We start from the raw sequence: 21,082 nt of genomic DNA on the forward strand, positions 1-21,082 counted from the left end.
TTGATTGGAAGCACAAGACCTAGACCTACACTTTGACATATTGTGGAGTGTTTTACGATGTACAGTGCATTCGGAAAGTATTCAGACCCCTTGACTTTTTCCACATTTTTTGTTACGTTACAGCCGTATTCTAAAATGTATTAGAATTATTTATTTTTTTGCATCAATCGACACACAATACCCCATACTGACAAAGCGAAAACAGGTTTCCAGAAATGTTTGGACATTTATTTAAAATAGAACATCCAAATACCTTATTTCAGACCGTTTGCTATGAGACACAAAATTGAGCTCAGGTGCTTCCTGTTTCCATTGATCTTCCTTGAGATGTTTCTACAACTTGATTGGAGTCCACCTGTGGTAAATTCAATTGATTGGACATTATTTGGAAAGGCACACACCTGTCTATATGAGGTGCAACAGTTGACAGTGCATGTCAGAGCAAAAACCAAGCCATGAGGTTGAAGGAATTGTCCGTAGAGCTCCGAGACAGGATTGTGTCGAGGCACAGATCTGGGGAAGGGTACAAAAAAATGTCTGCAGCATTGAAGGTCCCCAAGAACACAGTGGCCTCCATCATTCTTAACTGGAAGAAGTTTAGAACCACCAAGACTCATCTAGAGCTGGCCGCCCGGCCAAACTGAGCAATCGGGGGAGAAGGGTCTTGCTCAGGGAGGTGACCAAGAATACGATGGTCACTCTGACAGAGCTCCACAGTTCCTCTGTGGAGATGGGAGAATCTTCCAGAAGGACAACCATCTATGCAGCACTCCACCAATCACGCCTTTATGGTAGAGTTGCCAGACGGAAGCCACTCCTCAGTAAAAGGCACATGACAGCCTGCTTGGAGTTTGCCAAAAGGCACCTAAAGGACTCTCAGACCATGAGAAACAAGATTCTCTGGTCTGATAAAACCAAGATTGAACTCTTTGGCCTGAATGCCAAGCGTCACGTCTGGAGGAAACCTGGCACCATCCCTACGGTGAAGTATGGTGGTGGCAGCATCATGCTGTGGGGATGGATTTCAGCAGCAGGGACTGGAAGACTAGTCAGGATCGAGGGAAAGATGAACGCAGCAAAGTACAGAGAGATCCTTGATGAAAACCTGCTCCAGAGCACTCAGGACTGAAGACTGGGGCGAAGGTTCACCTTCCAACAGGACAGTGACCCTAAGCACACAGCCAAGACAACGCAGGAGTGGCTTCGGGACAAGTCTCTGAATGTCCTTGAGTGGCCCAGCCAGAGCCCAGACTTGAACCAGATCGAACATCTCCAGAGAGACCTGAAAATAGCTGTGCAGCAACGCTCCCCATCCAACCTGACAGAAACTCCCCAAATACAAGTGTGCCAAGCTTGTAGCGTCATACCCTAGAAGACTCGAGGCTGTAATCGCTGCCAAAGGTGCTTCAACAAAGTACTGGGTAAAGGGTCTGAATACGAAAATCTCTAAAATCCTGTTTTTGCTTTGTCATTAGGGGGTATTGTGTGTAGATTGATGATGGGGGGGGACGGGGGACGGGACAATTTAATCATTTTTAGAATAAGGCTGTAACGTAACAAAATGTGGAAAAAGTCAAGGGGTCTGAATACTTTCCAAATGCACTGTATAGTTTTTGTTTAAAACTAAAAGAAAGAAAAAAATTAAAACAGTCAAACAATATTTTTTGTTATTTAATTAAGCTGTACTTGCTATAGTCATTTTTAACCTCTTGAGATGGGAAAAACTCTTTTTTTATTAAGTTAAACATGTGCTCTTTATGACAGAATGTAAAAATTTGGTAAAATCAAACATTGTTTTTTTTACTCACTATCACAATTTAAATTATATTACTGCCATTGATCAATACATAAAGAGTAACTTAAGAAGCCGAATTAGGAACCACTTTGGCCACCCTGTAGACTAGATGTCCTAGCCATGCATTTCTGGAATATTGTCAGGCATTACATGCATTTTAGCAAAAATGCAAATGTCTCTACATGTATTTGAAACACATTTTACGTGACGTTAAATATATTGAAATGTATTTTTTTCCATATGGGGGATGCATTAGGAAAGGTGGAGTCAGTCAGTGATCAGAAGTGGTTTTGTTTTGATTGTGTGTCGAAAGAGCAGAAGGAGATGGCATTATGGCTCTACAAACTACCAACATATGAAGTGGCGAGTTTAGATTTTTGGAGCAGAACACCATTAAAAGGTGTCATCTCTGGTGTCATGTTGGATGTTGAGGCCTTCATGGTTGACAAGAAACATACCAGGAATAGTTGGAGCACGCTGTCTGAACCATGTAGTGGATGGAAGAAAAAAGGAAAGCCTGTCGGTATTATTGATGTTTGACGAAGAGTATCTCCCTTCACATGTGAAGCTGGGATACAGTGCCTTTAGAAAGTATTCACACCCCTTGACTTTATCCACATTTCTTTCTGTTACAAAGTGGAATTAAAATGGATTTAATTGTAATTTTTTCTCAACGATCTACACAAAATACTCTGTAATGTTCAAAGTGGAATGTCAAAAAATTCTAACATTTTCCAAAAATGTATGGAAAATAAAACACTAATATACACTGAGTATACAAAACATTATGAACACCTGCTCTTTCAATTACATAGACTGGCCAGGTGAATCCAGGTGAAAGCTATGATCCCTTATTGTCACTTGTTTAATCCACTTCAATCAGTGTAGATGAAGGGGAGAAGACAGATTAAAGAAGACTTTTTAATTCTTGAGACAAAAGATTTAAGTGCCTTTTAACAGGGAATGGTAGTACGTGCCAGGCTCACCGGTTTGAGTGTGTCTAGAACTGCAACACTGCTGGGTTTTTTACACTCAATAGTTTCCCGTGTGTATCAAGAATGGTCCACCACCCAAAGGACATCCAATATTAGAAAGGTGTGCTTAATGTTTTGTACACTCAGTGTATCTTGATTAGATAAGCATTCAACCCCCTGAGTTAGTACATGTTAGAATCACCAATGGCAGTGATTACAGCGGTGAGTCTTTCTGGGTAACACCTCTTAGAGATTTGCACACCAGGATTGTACAGCATCTGCACATTATTCTTTAAAGAATTCTTCAAGCTCTGTCAAGTTGGTTGTTAATCATTTCTAGACAGCCATTTTCAAGTCTTGCCATATATTTTCAAGACGATTTAAGTCAAAACTGTAACTAGGCCACTGAGGAACATTCAATGTCGTCTTGGTAAGCCACTCCAGTGTATATTTGGCCTTGTGTTTTAGGTAATTGTCCTGCTGAAAGGTGAATTTATCTCCCAATGTCTGTTGGAAAGCAGGCTGAACCCAGTTTTCCTTTAGAATTTTGTCTGTGTTTAGCTCTATTCCGTTTATTTTTATCATAAACTCCTTAGTCCTTGCCGATGACAAGCATACCCATAACATGATGCAGCCACCACCATGCTTGAAAATATGAAGAGTGGTACTCAGTGATGTGCTGTGTTGGATTTGCCCCAAACATAACACTATTCAGGACAAAAGTTAATTTCTTTGCCACATTTTTTGTAGTATAACTTTAGTGCCTTGTTGCAAACAGGATGCATTTATTTGAAGAATAAAACAATTATGTACAAGCGTCCTTCTTTTCACTCTGTCATTTATGTTAGTATTGTGGAGTAACTACAATGTTGTTGATCCATCCTCAATTATCTCCTATCACAGCCATTCATTTTTTTTTCAATGGCCTCATGGTGAAATCCCTGAGCAGTTGCCTTCTCTCCGGCAACTGAGTTAGGAAAGGCGCCTGTATCTTTGTAGTGACTGGGTGTATTGATACACCATCCAAAGTGTAATTAATAACTGCACCATGTTCAAAGGAATATTTAATGTCTGCTTCTTTTTTACCCATCTACCAATAGGTGCCCTTTTTTGCGAACCATTGGAAAGCCTCCCTGGTCTTTGTGGTTGAATCTGTGCTTGAAATTAACTGCTCAACTGAGGGGACCATACAGATACAGTAAATGTGTGGGGTAAAGAGATGGGGTAGTCATTTAAGAATCCTGGTAAACACTATAATTGAACACAGAGTGAGTCCATGCAACTTATTATGTGACTTGTTAAGCACATTTTTACTCCTGAACTTATTTTGGCTTGCCATAACAAAAGGGCTGAATACTTATTCACTCAAGAAAGGATTAATTCCAAGAAAGTCCAAGAAACTGTCCATAATTGTATCTGCGGCTGAAAGGTTCTTGGGTCTCCTGGCCGAAACATTGCAAGAAACACTGTCCGAAGATGCTCATCCTTCTCAGGACCCAGAGCTTGTAGGGTTCGGAGTTGACATTTGAATCTGACTAAAGGAGTACATAGATTTTTGTTTTTGTTTCTTTGTCTTTTGTTAATTATTTGGGAACAATATGGGTGTATCCATTTTTTATCTCATACTGTCTACTACCCCGTACAGTGGGTGGCGGCATGCACCTCTAATGTATGTTTGTGGACCGCCATAATACCATAGAAGGAGAATAAGTTGGCTGGTGACCAAGTTTTCCATGTTTACTCTAGAAGTGTTTGTGCATGCAATGTAAGATGAGGCTTTATATTGTTGGGGATTGTTTATGATGATTAATGCATGCTACCTTGCTGATGTTGGTTATCTTGTTACATCTGTAACTTATTTGTTCTGTCGCCAGATGTAGCATTGTGTACCTGTTTAACTAATGCATATATTCTTGCCAGTTAATGTGATATTACATGGTTGTATTTAGTATTATGAGTATGAGGTGCATTTTACAATTGCTGAAAGAGTGTGTTATATGCCAGCTAAAGTTAGTAGAATATTCTAGATGGCCTGGTGCGTATTCACACTTGATTTATGGCCTATCAGATAAGATCTCTACCTGCCTGGAGAGAGAGGATCAGTAATTACCCTCTCTCTCTGCTGAGGTGTTTATATCTTGTTTGTAGTAATGTGTGAATAGGCCAATGTTCCTGTAATGCTATGCTATCTAGGCTATGCACAGTTCCAGTTGTATTGCTGCATAACCAGTGTTAATAATATGTATATTTCTATTTCCTTTTTAGATTAAGTGTGTGTGTGTGTGTGTGTGTGTGTGTGTGTGTGTGTGTGTGTGTGTGTGTGTGTGTGTGTGTGTGTGTGTGTGTGTGTGTGTGTGTGTGTGTGTGTGTGTGTGTGTGTGTGTCTGTGTGTGTGTCTGTGTGTGTGTGTGTGTGTGTATGGTGTCGTTGCAAGCCCCACAACCACTTGAACACACACACAACATCAGTCTGACCTTTTCAGAGTGACTCCATTGACACGTGTGTGTGACTGAAATTGCCAAGTATCTGGTCTACTCTAGCGGCATTCAAATCAACCACTACACACACACACATGCACACGCATGCACACACACACACACTCACCACAGTGTCTGTTAAGAATGCATGAACGATAAAACATTAAACAGCAATTACCATCTAAATAAGTTTTTAGAGGGGTAGAAGTTAGTTTGTTATGCGCTCATTGAAAATGTATGAATGTCTGCGGCAGAACGCGGAATGTAAATTATCCCTAACATAAACAGTTTAAGGAACAGTGTTTGCGTTGAGAAACTGTCTAGTTGGTTCTTCATTTGCATGGCCTGTATATGTTGTGAAGAGGGCACGACAAAGCCTATTCCCCCACAGGAGACTGAAAAGATTTGGCATGGGTCCTCAGATCCTCAAAAAGTTATACAGCTGCACCATCGAGAGCATCCTGACTGGTTGCATCACTGACTGGTATGGCAACTGCTCGGCCTCCGACCTCAAGGCACTACAGAGCGTAGTACGTACGGCCCAGTTCATCACTGAGACCAAGCTTCCTGCCATCCAGGACCTCTATACCAGGTGGTGTCAGAGGAAGGCCCTAAAAATTGTCAAAGACTCCAGCCACCCTAGTCATAGACTGTTCTCTCTGCTACCGCACGGCAAGCGGTACCGGAGCGCCAAGTCTAGGTCCAAAAGGCTTCTTAACAGCTTCTACCCCCAAGCCATAAGGCTCCTGAACAGCTAATCATGGCTACCCGGACTATTTGCATTAAGTAAGCATTTCACTGTAATGTTGTATTCGCCGCATTTGGCAAATACAATTTTATTTTATTTTATTTTATTTATGTGGATGCCTTTAAAGGTGAAAATACTGTAGTATCTTGATTCAATTAAATAAACTGTCTGGTGCTTTTAAAAGTCAAATAACATGGCTGACTTATCACAGATGAGACTACACATACACACATGCGCGTGTGCGTACGTGGATGTGTGAAAATTGATTGCCAGGTAAATCCATGAATTCAATAACTTTTTGACAGCACTCCTTTTGATTTGAACGAAACCGTCCATACATATTTGCCCTTTGTAGAAGTGCTCAGAAAGTGACTTTTTGGACCTGAACTCCAAAACATTCAACCGATAAAGGTACATTTTGCATACCCCACCATACCAGTTATCCATGTCTTCATCATTGGAAAAGATAAACGGTTGAGATTGATATAATTTAAAAGCTTACAAACAGGGATGTCAAACTATTTTATGATTTCTGGGGAAAAGGTTTTTTATAAAAAATGTAGTCCTTTTTTAACCTTTAAAGCTGCAATATGTGACTTTTTGAACAGACCAAATTCACAAAGAAATGTGAGTTATACATTTGTCTTTCTCATTGAAAGTCAATCTAAGAAGCATCAGTTCTGTTCTATGTGCGCTATTTCTTTGCTTCCAATTACTTTCAGTTTTGTACACCAGCTTCAAACAGCTGAAAATACCATATCAAATCAAATCAAATTATATTTGTCACATGCGTCGAATACAACAGGTTTGTACACCAGCTTCAAACAGCTGAAAATACCAGTGAAATGCTTACTTACAAGCCCTTAACCAACAATGCAGTTTTAAGAAAAATAAGTGTTAAGTAAAAAATAGATAAGTAAATAATAATTAAAGAGCAGCAGTAAAATAACAGTAGCGAGGCTATATTCAGGGGGTACCGGTACAGAGTCAATGTGCGGGGACACAGATTAGTCGAGGTAATTAAGGTAATATGTACATGTGGGTAGAGGTAAAGGAACTATGCATAGATAATGAACAGAGAGTTGCGGGGGGGGGGGGGGGGGGCGACAATGCAAATAGTCTGGGAAGCCATTTGATTAGCTGTTCAGGAGTCTTATGGCTTGGTGGTCCTCAGGTCAAAAATGTCACTTTAAATCAAAAGGGATGCTGTCAAAAAGCGATTTAATTCAAATGTATTTAGCCTGCTCTGATGCTATGTACTGCTATGCCACATCCTCGCTCTGGCCCCCATGTGTCCTGCCATTTTAATTAAACTGCTGATTTAAAGCCTCAGCCCAAGAACCCTCACAGCACAGTACTATAGAGAGGGAGAGGGAGAGTGAGAGCGTTTTTTCACTGTCAACCTACTAAAGCGGATTAACACAGGTGTATACAATGAGGGAAAAAAGTATTTGATCCCCTGCTGATTTTGTACGTTTGCCCACTGTCAAAGACATGATCAGTCTATAAAGATTTATTTGAACAGTGAGAGACAGAGTAATTTGCGTTACCCCCCCACCCCATCCCCCTCTTTTACGCTGCTGCTACTCTGTTTACTATTTATGCATAGTCACTTTAACTCTACCCACATGTACATATTACCTCAATTACCTCAACTAGCCGGTGCCCCCGCACATTGACTCTGTACCGGTACCCCGCTGTATATAGCCTCCCTACTGCTATTTTATTTTACTGCTGCTCTTTAGCTATTTGCTTTTATTTTTAAGTTTTCTTAATTAACACTTTTTTATTTTACATTGTTCTTTCAAAAACGGCATTGTTGGTTAAGGGTGTCTCCACCTGTTGTATTCGGCGCATATGGCAAATAAAATGTGATTTGATTTGATTTGAAATCACTGGAGTTTAGACAAAGCAGCCTACAACCAATGATTTATATAAACACTAGATTACTTATAGGGGTGCTGTGTTGAAGCCACTGTGCCTCCATCTTGGCACTCCCCCACCGGTTTAAAAAAGATTTTGGAAGCTATAGAAATGACACTTTAGTCATTTAGCAGACGCTTTTATCCAGAGAGACTTACAGTGAGTGCATACATTTTCATACTGGCCCCCCGTGGAACCCACAACCCTGGCGTTGCAAGCGCCATGCTCTACCAACTGAGCTACACGGGACCACGGGGGGCATTTATATGCATATTCATGTTTGCCATATGTATAGTATTACAGACACCTTAATGCATACTTTTTTATTATATTATGTGAGCTAAAGATTTTTTTTTTAATGAAAAAATATATATGAAAACATTTTCCTCAAAGTATAATTTTTTGAGATTACCAATGTTGCTGTCCCCACTACAGCAAAAAATAAATACTTAAATACATGTAATTTTGTCCATGAAACATTTAATTGAAATACTGTAGAATTTCATTCATTTATTTGACCAAGACGCCGACAGAAAGATGCCTCAATCTCAGATAAAGCATCCAAGCGAGCGAAACAGCGCCCCTCTGTCTCAGTATGTGTAGACCATGTATCTGATGCTGTCTGGACAAAAAGAGTATGGCATGTCGTACTCTTTTTGGCCAGACAACATCAGATACATGGGCTACGCATACTGAGACAGAGGGGTGCAGTTTCGCTCGCTCGGATGCTTTCTCTGGTGAGATAGTTTCAGCAGAGAGGAACAGGCAAAGCGAGAGGGCTCACTCTCACCAGAATCTGTCCAGAATAAGCCCAATGCGTTTCTATGGGCTTAATATGCAGACATAAGCTTGTCACCTACCTTCCCGCCTTTGGGACAACAACTCCCATTGTTAGGACGGTGACATGAGCATCTCGTCATTATATACAGATCTCTGGTTTCAGGAAGCCACTTGGGAATTAGAAAGGAATGTTGGCGTGTGCACAGTGCACTGTTCGGATGCTGGCTTCCCCTAAAGTAAATTGGCAAAATTATATAATTACTCCTGTCTAAATAAAATCATTCAAAATACTTCACCAGAGAGCATGACTTAGCCACAGAGGAACATTAGCTTATTTTTTTTAAATGGCTGTGGATTGTTTCAAATCAAAAGCGTGAAGGCCTATGGGAAGCCTGCGTGGCAATAGGCCTAGCTGATTATTGACTTGCGGCTGTCAGTGAAAATAATCTAAAATATGTGTGAAGATAATGTGTCTTGAGTATAATTTAAAATGTTGAGACAAGAATGAAAGGAGGCGTGTGTGGCTAGGATATGGCACGTCTCACTCCAGAACGCATGCACTCAGCTCTCCAGAAAGTGCTCAGCTGTCTCCCTCCAATTCTTCCATGTTCATGGTTTCATTTTGTGAATTGTTTGCCCTTTGATTGTTACATTTTTTATCAATTCCTCATTACATAAAGTATGTCACCAGTAGGCCTAGTAAATGTACCGTTAATCCCCGTCATTTGGTTATATTCATTTCTGTTAATGCATGTATTAATTACAGTCATTTACCATTTTCTTTTTCAGAGTGGTAAACATTGTTTGCAGAGTTCACAACCTTGTGAGAAACAAGTTTTGGTTTATTTCATAACCATAATTTATGAGTTTTGTAAAAACATGTATTGTCTTTTGTTTGGAGTGCTCCATGTGACCAATTAGCATGAGTCTGGGAGCGCACGGACCTGAGCATGCATAGAAGTACCTGGCTGCACGCAAATACAGGAAAGTGTCCATTTGGGGATGATTGAGTTGTGATTGTCTTAACTCACTGTCACGATCGTCATAATGAGTGGACCAAGGTGCAGCGTGATATGCGTACATCTCTTTAATAGTGTACTTAGCAACACGATACAAATAACAAAACAACAAAACGAAACGTGAAGTCCTCGGTCATACACAAACCTACACGGAACAAGATCCCACGAATCACAAGTGCACAAAAGGCTGCCCAAGTATTGTTCCCAATCAGAGACAACAAGCAACAGCTGATTCTCGTTGCCTCTGATTGAGAACCACCCCGGCCAACCTAGAAACACATAACCTAGAACAGAACATAGAAAACGAAACAAAGACACTACATAAAGAAACTAACACCCTGGCTCAACATACAAGAGTCCCCAGAGCCAGGGCGTGACACTCACCACATCCACCACTAATAAGCTGAGCTTCCCAGTCATTTTCTCTTCACCTCACACAGTAAGTCAATGAATTCAGTTTTTTTTATATCCATTGCGAATGATAATAGTTCCTCACAGTATTTGAAAAATCTTTCCAACACTCTCCCGGCTTCGATAATCAACAAACCTCGTAAAAATTGCATGATCTGGTGAACCCATATATCCAGTGAAAGCGTCATATATTACCTGTACATTTTTCCATGGTGTAACAATGTGTATCAATGTGTCCATATAGCAGAGACTGGTGCTCTCGTATTTGTTGAATTTTAACTTTTAGATTTTTATAAATCTTAATTCAGATTTTTATGATTAACCACGTGACATAGATTTTGAGAAACTTAAACGTTATTATTGAAATGAAACTGTTCCATGAAAATACGCATATGAAAATCATAACTGGCACACAAATCGGTAGAAATGTAGGATAAATTGTAAGCTTCCCCAAACTTGAATATCACACATAGGAAGTCCCGTGAAAAAAAATGGAATGCCCATCCAACTGATTAGCTCTGGCACCAGCCCTGCCAATACATAGCATCAGCAATCCAGAGTTTATATACATAATTGGCTACAACACAGTTTGTGCTAAGCTAACCCCTTTTTCTCTTCTCTCTTCCCCAGACTCTACAGACTGAGAGAGGAGAAACAATTCCTCTGGACTTGGACAGGCGTATCACAGGAACTACACATCACTCTCAGAGGTCCGTCTCATCAGCAGTGGGTGGAACTCCATTCTCTCCTCATCAGTAGATCCACTTTAGAAGACCTCTCTCTGATACCTTTGGAAAATTGAAGCAAGCACACACATTGATTGCAGGAAATGTACTGTTGTTGTTGTCCTATTCTAGTCCATGCTGCTAACAGATGCTGACTCACATGATCAGTTGACACCAATGACATGGTCTTTCCATGAGGACTCGGCCACTACAAAGTCTACAACTGAAGATATATGGTTTTGTCATTTTCCTATGGAGCAATAAACCCCAACTGCTATATTACTGAGAGGATTCCAGGGTTATGGAGCCTCAGAGTTGGGTTGTTAGGCCTTGATGACAGCAGTAGCTGACACAGCAGTAGCACAGCAGACTAAATGGAACTGCGCTGAGGGGATGCACCAGTCTGTATGGCGTAAACAGACCATGATATATCAGTGCGATTCTCATTTTACATTTTAGTCATTTAGCAGACGCTCTTATCTATAGTGACTTACAGTTAGTGAGTGCATACATTTTTATACTGGCCCCCCGTGGGAAACGAACCCACAACCCTGGCGTTGCAAACGCCATGCTCTACCAACTGAGCTACACGGGACCAACCTAACCTGGATTCGTCCCATTGCCCTTCTGGTCCTAAGAGTGTTGTCTTTCTCAAACGCATTAATGGAGGACTCATTGCGTCATGCTAAGGAGTGGGAGTGCATTTTCCCAATAATGTAAAATAAATTGGAATGTAGGCTATTTGTTACCCTAATAGGGATTGATCAGGTACGCTTGACATTTTCCCCTAAAATAACTCAATTAGAAAACTGTAAAGTAGGACTACAAGTGCAGTTGGACTAGAAGTGCAGTAGAACTACAAGAGCACTAGGACTACAAGCGTAATAGGATTACAAAAAAGTGTAGTAAGACTACAATACAACAGGTCCATTGGACTACAAGTGCAATAGGACTACAAATGCAGTAGAACAACATCACTTTTTTTGTGGGACTACAACAGGAAGTTCATTTCAGCAGAACTACAACCCCCATTACCCACCATGGTGTTGCCGCAGCCAGACAAGTGCCACGTGTGCCTGACCACCATGGTGATCATGACCAGCATGGCCTTCATGGACGCCTATCTGGTAGAGCAGAACCAGGGACCCAGGAAGGTAAGAGGCCATTTGGTTTTTATCCTTTTTAAAGCTATAGGGTCCATACCCCTGCTCAGATGCTTTATTGCGCAGTCAAAGTTGCCCCTCCCTCGCATGCTTGCCTCACCTGGGACAACTTTAGAGATTCCTGTTTTTCTACTGTCAAAAGACTACAATAGCCACAAGGCTGTTGACAACCAAAGCAGACATGACTGCAGTTGTTTAACATATAAGTCAACCTATTTCCTGTAGTCTCCAAATGATTAAATGTTTTGTTTCATGTAATAAAGTTGATTTTCGATTTCTACTTCAAATGGAGCAGACTTTGTTAAAAATATTAAATCAAATGAAATAATGTCAATCAAATAAGTTGACTCACCCACATAAGTATATACCTGGATGCACATGTATCAACTTTGAAACATGGTTTTCTATGTTTGGGCTAATAGCTATAGCTAATGGCGTCTATCTGAGCACATGGCACGTGGTAATTGTCTGCAATTCACACCTCCCATATAGATGGCAATAATTAGCATAACACTGCTCGGCATCTCTTTCCCTACAACCATTCCGTTGTTCTTTGAGCAGAATTGCTGCATGATTTTTTAGAACAGCTGGGATACTTATTTTGGCTATGAACCCAGCGTGAACTGGCAGGAATTAGCCCATTGGTTGTTGCGTCAACTCGCCTGAGCAGGGGAACACAACTACTGGGCTCGCTCCTCTGCCCAGGCGTTGCTGATGCCTGCCAGATCTTACAACGCCTGGATAGGTACTGTATTTTACATATAAGCTAACCACATCATATGTTATAGCAATCTGTCAGTCAATGACGTAGCACGCAACCATTGGTTGATCAGCCTGGTCTCAGAGCAAAACGTGTTATATTTACTAAAATCTGTGCCATTCCATTTAGTATGATATGTTACTTTACATTGGGTTGCATTACATTGGCCTATGTAAATCCTGGACACTCAAATTAGGATGATATGTTACGTTTGGTATGACAGTAGGTTACTTAAGGCAAAAACTAAAGGAGGGTGGTTGATCGGGGTGGTTGGGTAGATGTATAACGCAAACGTCTAGCAACCCAAAGGTTGCGTGTTTGAATCTCATCACAGACAACTTGAGCAACTTTGCAATAACTTACTACTTTGCAGCTACTTGGTATGTTAGCTAACGCTTCCCCTAACTCTAACCCTAACCTTAACCCTTTAACCTAACTCCTAACTTTAACCCATAACCTAACGTAGCATATCATACTAAAGCAGTCAAACTTAATAAATCATACTAAAGCAGTTGAACATAATATATTATACTAAAGCATTCTAACGTAATATGTCATACTAAAGCAGTTAAATGTAGCATATCATACTAAAGCAGTCTAACGTAGCAGATCATACTAAAGCAGTCGAACGTAGCAAATCATACTTATGCAGTTGAACGTGGCATATCATACTAAATCAGTCGAACATAGCATATTATACTAAAGCAGTCGAATGTAGCATATCATACTAAAGCAGTCAAATGTAATATATCATACTAAAGCAGTCGAACGTAATATATACTAAAAGTTCAAGACGTAGGATACTATACGTCCTACAATTCGTATTATACTGTACGACTGCTATTACATTGGTAGGCCAATGTAATGTAACCTAACGTAAATTAACATACCATACTAAATGGAGTGGCATGGATTTTAGTCAAATATAATGCGTTTGATTAGGTTGGGTTGATGCATGCAACGTCTGAGCAGGGGAATGCGACCATTGTCTGGGATTTAAAAAAGAAGAAAGCTATACATCACACATTTTAAAAGTCCAACAATAGATGTACCAATCGCAGACTGTAGCTTTGAATTACACTTTAAAAAACATATTATTTTATATTTTAATGAATGATTTTACTGTTTTGACATCCTTTGTGGTTTGACATCTCTTTCATTGTCTCTCAATTGTTTAAAAAAAAAAGTCATTTAATGTATTGTTTAACTGTAACAACTGTGTTACTATTTTAAATGCACGTTACATAAATACAATATGGTGTGCATTTGTAGATCGGGGTGTGCATCATCGTGCTGGTGGGAGACATCTGTTTCCTCATCGTGCTGCGCTACGTGGCAGTGTGGGTCGGGGCTGAGGTGAAGACCGCCAAACGCGGCTACGCCATGATCCTCTGGTTCCTCTACATCTTCGTCCTGGAGATCAAGCTCTACTTTGTCTTCCAGGTAGGTAACCTAAACGTTAGACAGGTGGGCCAGAAACCAGAGGGTTGCCGGTTCGAATCCCAGCACCGACTATATAAAATTCTGTTGGGAAGCGGGCCGGTAACCAGAGGGTTGCTGGCATCAGTATCCCATATACAGTACCATCTCCTTCCATTGTGCCTTTGAGCAGGATATTTAACCCCTAAACTGATCGAGAGACGCTGCACTACGACTAACACTGGTGTACAGTGCGTTAGGAAAGTTTTGAGACCCCTTGACTTCTTCGACATTTTGTTATGTTACAGCCTTATTCTAAAATGGATTCAATCATTTTTTTAACTCATCAATCTACACACAGTACCCCATAATGACAAAGCAAATTTTTGCTAATTTATTCAAAATAAAAAAATGAAATCACATTTACATAAGTATTCAGACCCTTTACTCAGTACTTTGTTGAAGCGCCTTTGGCAGCGATTACAGCCTCGAGTCTTCTTGGATATGATGCTACAAGCTTGGCACACCTGTATTTGGGGAGTTTCTCCCATTCTTCTCTGCAAATCCTCTCAAGCTCTGTCAGGTTGGATGGGGAGCGTCGCTGCACAGCTATTTTCAGGTCTCTCAGAGATGTTCGATTGGGTTCAAGTCCGGGCTCTGGCTGAGCCACTCAAAGACATTCAGAGACTTGTCCCAAAGCCACTCCTGTGTTGTCTTGGCTGGGTCGTTGTCCTGTTGGAAGATTAACCTTCGTCCCAGTCTGAGGTCCTGAGTGTTCTGGAGCAGGTTTTCATCAAGGATCTCTCTGTACTTTGTTCCATTAATCTTTCCCTCTATCCTGACTAGTCTCCCAGTCCCTGGCTCTGAAAAACATCCCCACAGCATGATGCTGACACCACCATGCTTTACTGTAGGGATGGTGCCAGGTTTCTTCCAGACGTGACGCTTGGCATTCAGGCCACAGAGTTCAATCTTGGTTTCATCAGACCAGAGAATCTTGTTTCTCATGGTCTGAGAGTCCTTTAGGTGCCTTTTGGCAAACTCCAAGCGGGCTGTCATGTGCTTTTTAATGAGGAGTGGCTTCCGTCTGGCCACTCTACCATAAAGGCCTGATTGGTGGAGTGCTGCAGAGATGGTTGTCCTTCTGGAAGGTTCTCCCATCTCCACAGAGGAACTCTGGAGTTCTGTCAGAGTGACCATCGGGTTCTTCGTCACCTCCCTGACCAAGGCCCTTCTCCCTCGATCGCTCAGTTTGGCCAGGCGGCCAGCTCTAGGAAGAGTCTTGGTGGTTCCAAACTTCTTCCATTTAAGAATGATGGAGGCCACTGTGTTCTTGGGGACCTTCAATGCTGCAGATCTGAGCCTCGACACAATCCTGTCTCGGAGCTCTACGGACAATTCATTCGACCTCATGGCTTGGTTTTTGCTCTGACATGCACTGTCAACTGTGTGACCTTATATAGACAGGTGTGTGCCTTTCCAAATCAATTTAATTTACCACAGGTGGACTCCAATCAAGTTGTAGAAACATCTCAAGGATGATCAATGGAAACAGGATGCACCTGAGCTCAATTTCTAGTCTCATAGCAAAGGGTCTGAATACTTATGTAAATAAGGTATTTCTGTTTTTTATTTTTAATACATTTGCAAAAAATTCTGAAAACCTTTTTCACTTTGTCATTATGGGGTATTGGGTGTAGATTGATGAGGAAACTTTTTTATTTAATCCATTTTAGAATAAGGCTGTAACGTAACAAAATGTGGAAAAAGGGGTCTGAATACTTTCCGAATGCACTGTATGTGTGTGTCTTGGTGGGGGGATACCCACAGAGATATTGAAAAAGACACGTTTCAGTATCTGTGTGACAATAAAGTATATCTTATATCTTATAGAACTACAAGGCGGACAGGAAGAGCCTGGAGACAGTGGCCCGGAAGGCTCTAACCTTACTCCTCTCTGTATGCGTCCCGGGGCTATACTTGGTCCTGGTGGCTCTGGACAGCATGGAATACGTGAGGACCTTCAGGAAAAAGGAGGACATGCGGGGGAAGCTGTTCTGGGTGGCCCTGGACCTGCTGGATGTTCTGGACATCCAGGCCAACCTGTGGGAGCCCCAGCGGACCGGCCTGCCCATCTGGGCCGAGGGACTGATGTTCTTCTACTGCTACATCCTGCTCCTCACCCTGCCCTGCGTCTCCCTCTCTGAGATCAGTGTCCAGGGGGAGCACATCTCGCCCCAGAAGATGATGCTGTACCCTGTTCTTAGTCTAGTTACTATAAACATAGTCACGATCTTGATCCGTGGGGTTAACATGGTGCTGTTCCAGGATAGTAGGGTGTCTACCATCTTTATAGGGAAGAACGTGGTGGCTATAGCCACAAAAGCCTGTACGTTCCTGGAGTATAGGAGGCAGGTGAAGGAGTTCCCTCCACAGGACCCTAGCATGGTAGGTATAGCCCTGGAGCTGCAGCAAGGGAACTCTGTGGGTCACAGCCACAGGCACAACCAGACCCTGCCCAATGCCACCACTAGCCTCTCTGACGAACCATCACCGACCGAGGTCATAGACACATGACCCTCGCCCATGGATAGTTAGATCCTTTTCACACTATTATGTCGACCGGATCCATGTTGTGATATTGACCTTTTACATTGTGCTTACCAGCACAGGTTCAGCAACTACCATCGCAGTACAGCTTGGCTTAGCTTGGCTCAGTAGTGTGAAAAGGGTGGTAAGTGTCTGACCCTGAGCTCAGCTAGAGTGGACTAGACTTCTCAGAGCTCAGTATGACCTCAACCAAGACTGTTCCAGTCCTATGGGGTGGCAGAAAGAAACAACACGTTTCACTGATATCACTCCAGCTCAGGAAAACGGCCCAGCGCCTTGCCAGCCAGCCCAGATGAACTGATGAGATCATTCTGATAAAGACTGATGTGTTTTCTATTCTATTGTGTGTGTTTCTATACTTCTCTATGGTGGACTAACAGACAGAGGGACAAATACAGGTGACCTCAGAGACAAAACCCAGCCCAGCTCAGCAGATATGAGCTCATAGTCTACCTGTTAACCGTACCTGGGTTCAAATACTATTTGAAATAATGTCAGATACTTTATCTGGACTTGATTGAGCTTGCCTGACACAAATGGAACAAATGGAATAGTAGCAAGAGTGAAAACCACACCCATCTGGCACTCCAGGCAGACTAGAACAAACAGTAAAAGTGTATTTTTTAATTAAAGTAGTATTTGAAGCCAGGTCTACTGTAAACTCCCTGTCTTTTTTGACTTTTTTGACTTTTTGGCTATGTTTTTATGTGATGGTGTGCTGCTGTGATTCTCTTTGTCATTTTAAAGATATGTATATATAGCCACTGTCATTGAAGTGGCATTCATTTGAGGATTTCTATCCTCTGCGAGAGAATTGCAGAGCAAGGATGGATAGAGGGAAACAAAGAGACGGAGGGTTGGTATGTGGGGGTGGAGGAGAAAGCAAGAGAGAGAGAGATGGAGGGAGGGTGGGGGTGGGAGTGGGGGGGGGGAGGGTTGGGGAGATGGGCAGTGTGTGTGGGTGGGAGGATGGAGGGATAAAGGGATGGAGGGTTGGAGGGTTGGAGGTGTAAGCCTCTCAAAAGGGGATGTCCCTGGTACTGTGTGGATTTTAAAGTATGCGACCAGACCATATGTACAGTGTCCATATTAGGACAGCCTTAGAGTCACAAGACGTTATTGTCAGACACAAGGGCCTGTATGTACCAAGCGTCTCAGAGTAGGAGTGCTGATCTAGGAAAAAGGTTTGCCTTATAAATCATAATTAATAAGTGGGGGAACCTGATCCTAGTTCAGAACACCGACTCTGAGATACTTTGTGAATATGGGTCCTGACTATATCAACTCCTTGTGACTCAGAGGCTGTAATAACAGGTGATTTACAGACCTGTGTGTTTCACTGAGCTCAGCAATATCTGTAGATTGAGGAATAAAGAAGGTTCACAGGACCTATAGTTTCTCAATGTGTCTAAGTCTGTGTGCCTATTTAGCATTATACATGTGTGTACTGTGTTTGGGTGTGTGTGTTGGCATGTGTGGTGTGTGTTTGTTTGTGTGTGATACACACATCATATAAACTATATCTACCATGAAAAATAATCTCTTATAATATTAATATGCTCTCTCTTTGGCAGGAAACATGCATGCATAATCTGTTGCATAAAACATGAAAGGCCTAACTCTCAAACAACACTCACAATACCAAATATGTGTTTAGCTGAGAGATACACACAGTGTTTACTTCTCATTCTGATCAAGGAAAACATCATATTTCCAGTGGCCTGGTCCAGGTATTATTATGCATCTGCTATCTGTGATGGATGACAACATAGCAACATATAATATTACCGGTATGCATGACTGACTACCTCCAAATTTGAATTTTATGGGGACCACTAATGTAGGCTATAGGACCCAGGCTAAACAGTACCATGCACAATAAGATGCTCAACTCTTACTTAGTTCTGTAAATGACTCTTTGGGTGCTGTGGCCCAGGAGTATGAAAAGGACAACCAGCGCTCGCTATACAGTAGCAAGAACCAGAGAGAGAACAGATTACTGCAATTAGAGAAGACATAAAAAAAGGATTGAGTATAGTCGGATAGAGAAGCAGCATCAGTGGAGGAGAATCAGTGGGTTGCAGAAAGCAATTTAGCGTCGGCTGATTGGGTGAGCCAGGTAGCACCGCTGGGTCCGGTGATAAAAAATAGTCTCTGTGAGCCTGTGTCCGCTCGTCCATCACATCACAGCAGAGCACAGGCCGGGCCTCTGGGTCACTAGCTGATGCTGATTCTGTGGCCACTTCCCCCTGGACAATAAGGAGGCAATACAGGAGGTCAGTCTAAGGTTTTTAAAGTAAAAGCCCTGCACACACATAAATGTAAACACATGCGCACGCACACATATGCATGGCCAAAAGTATGTGGACACCTGCTCATCAAACATCTCATTCCAAAATCATGGGCATTAATATGGAGTTGGTCCCCCCTTTGCTGCTATAACAGCCTCCACTCTTCTGGGAAGGCTTTCCACTAGATGTTGGAACATTGCTGCGGGGACTGCGAGGACAGCCACAACAGCATTAGTGAGTTTGGGTACTGATGTTGGGCGATTAGGCCTGGCTTGCAGTCGGCGTTCCAATTCATCCCAAAGGTGTTCGATGGGGTTGAGGTCAGGGCTCTGTGCAGGCCAGTCAAGTTCTTCCACACCAATCTCGACAAACCATTTCTGTATGGACCTCGCTTTGTGCAAGGGGGCATTGTCATGCTGAAACAGGAAAGGGCCTTCCCCAAACTGTTGCCACAAAGTTGGAAGCACAGAATCGTCTAAAATGTCATTGTATGCTGTAGAATTAAGATTTCCGTTCACTGGAACTAAGGGTCCTAGCCCGAACATGAAAACAGCCCAGACCATATTCCTCCTCCACCAAACGTTACAGTTGGCACTATGCATTGGGCAGGTAGCGTTCTCCTGGCATCCGCCAACCCAGATTTGGTCCGTCGGACTGCCAGATGGTGAAGCGGGATTCATCACTCCAGAGAACGCGTTTCCATTGCTCCAGATTCCAATGTAGGGAGCTTTACACCACTCCAGCCGACGCTTGGCATTGCACATGGTGAGCTTAAGCTTGTGTGCAGCTGCTCGGCCATGGAAACCCATTTTATGAAGCTCCCGACGAACAGTTAATGTGCTGATGTTGCTTCCAGAGGCAGTTTGTAACTCAGTGGTGAGTGTTGCAACCGAGGACAGACGAATTCGTGGCTGAGCCGTTGTTGCTACTAGATGTTTCGACTTTACAATAACAGCACTTACAGTGACTGGGGCACCTCTAACAGGGCAGGAATTTGACGAACTGATTTGTTGGAAAGGGGGCATCCTGTGACGGTGCCACGTTGACAGTCACTGTGCTCTTCAGTAAGGCCATTCTACTGCCAATGTTTGTCTATGGAGATGGCTGTGTGCTCAATTTTATACACCTGTCAGCAATGGGTGTGGCTGAAATAGCCAAATCCACAAATTTGAAAGGGTGTCCATATACTTTTGTATATAGTGTACAAACAAACACACATACACGTACATGGCTCATCATCGTTGAATGATAGCTCTCTGCACATTATAGCTTACACAAGCCACAAGTCTGCCTCTATTGTCATGAGTACATGTAAAACATGATAATAAACATGATGGGGTGAGATAGAGAGGAAGAGAAAGACCAGCCCAGCTGAGAGAGAGGAGAGTGAGTGTGAGAGACAGAGCCCAGCCAAGGGACAGATATATTATATATATATATATATATAATATATATATATATAGAGAGAGAGAGAGAGAGAGAGAGAGAGAGAGAGAGAGGAGAGAGAGAGAGAGAGCCTTGCCATTGAGAAGGGTAGACTCAGGAAAACCTGGCTCCCTGTAGAGGAAGAGGCTGTGTAACCACTGCACCACAGCAGAACCTGAGACAAAGCTGCATTTCCTGACACATTTTTTAAATATAAAACAATTAGAGAGTGTCATTTCCCCAAATTTGAAACAGTTTTTCAAGGTTTCAAATACCTCTCTGATGAGGATAGGCTACCCGTCCTGTTGGGGGAGGACGCATAGAGCTGTGGTGTTGCAGCGCACGACATTGCTGCCTGCCATAAGATGAGGGACAGTGTCTGACAGACCAGCCAACCTGCACACGTCCTCTATATTGTTATTGTTCAAATGGTTATTTTGACCCTTGGTTATTGTTGTTGCTGTTGTCCCGTGACAATATTCATTATTATTATTTTAATTATGTTAATAGTGTAAATATCCAAAGTAAGCTTTGGCAATATGTACATTGTTACATCATGCCA

At 42.2% G+C, this 21,082-nt stretch overlaps 1 protein-coding gene across 1 annotated transcript; it reads left to right on the forward strand.

Moving 5' to 3' along the window:
• Positions 1–11,892: 11,892 nt before the first annotated feature.
• Positions 11,893–16,771, forward strand: LOC311116549 (transmembrane protein 121-like; the record flags this gene model as incomplete). Its single annotated transcript, XM_084191629.1, has 3 exons — positions 11,893–12,006; positions 14,048–14,218; positions 16,088–16,771. 3 exons carry the CDS (start codon positions 11,893–11,895, stop codon positions 16,769–16,771), a joined length of 969 nt encoding a protein of 322 aa, XP_084047755.1.
• Positions 16,772–21,082: the final 4,311 nt, after the last annotated feature.

This window comes from Coregonus lavaretus (genome assembly GCF_964263955.1).
Source record: "Coregonus lavaretus genome assembly, contig: HAP1_SCAFFOLD_4903, whole genome shotgun sequence".
Lineage (NCBI taxonomy): Eukaryota > Metazoa > Chordata > Actinopteri > Salmoniformes > Salmonidae > Coregonus > Coregonus lavaretus.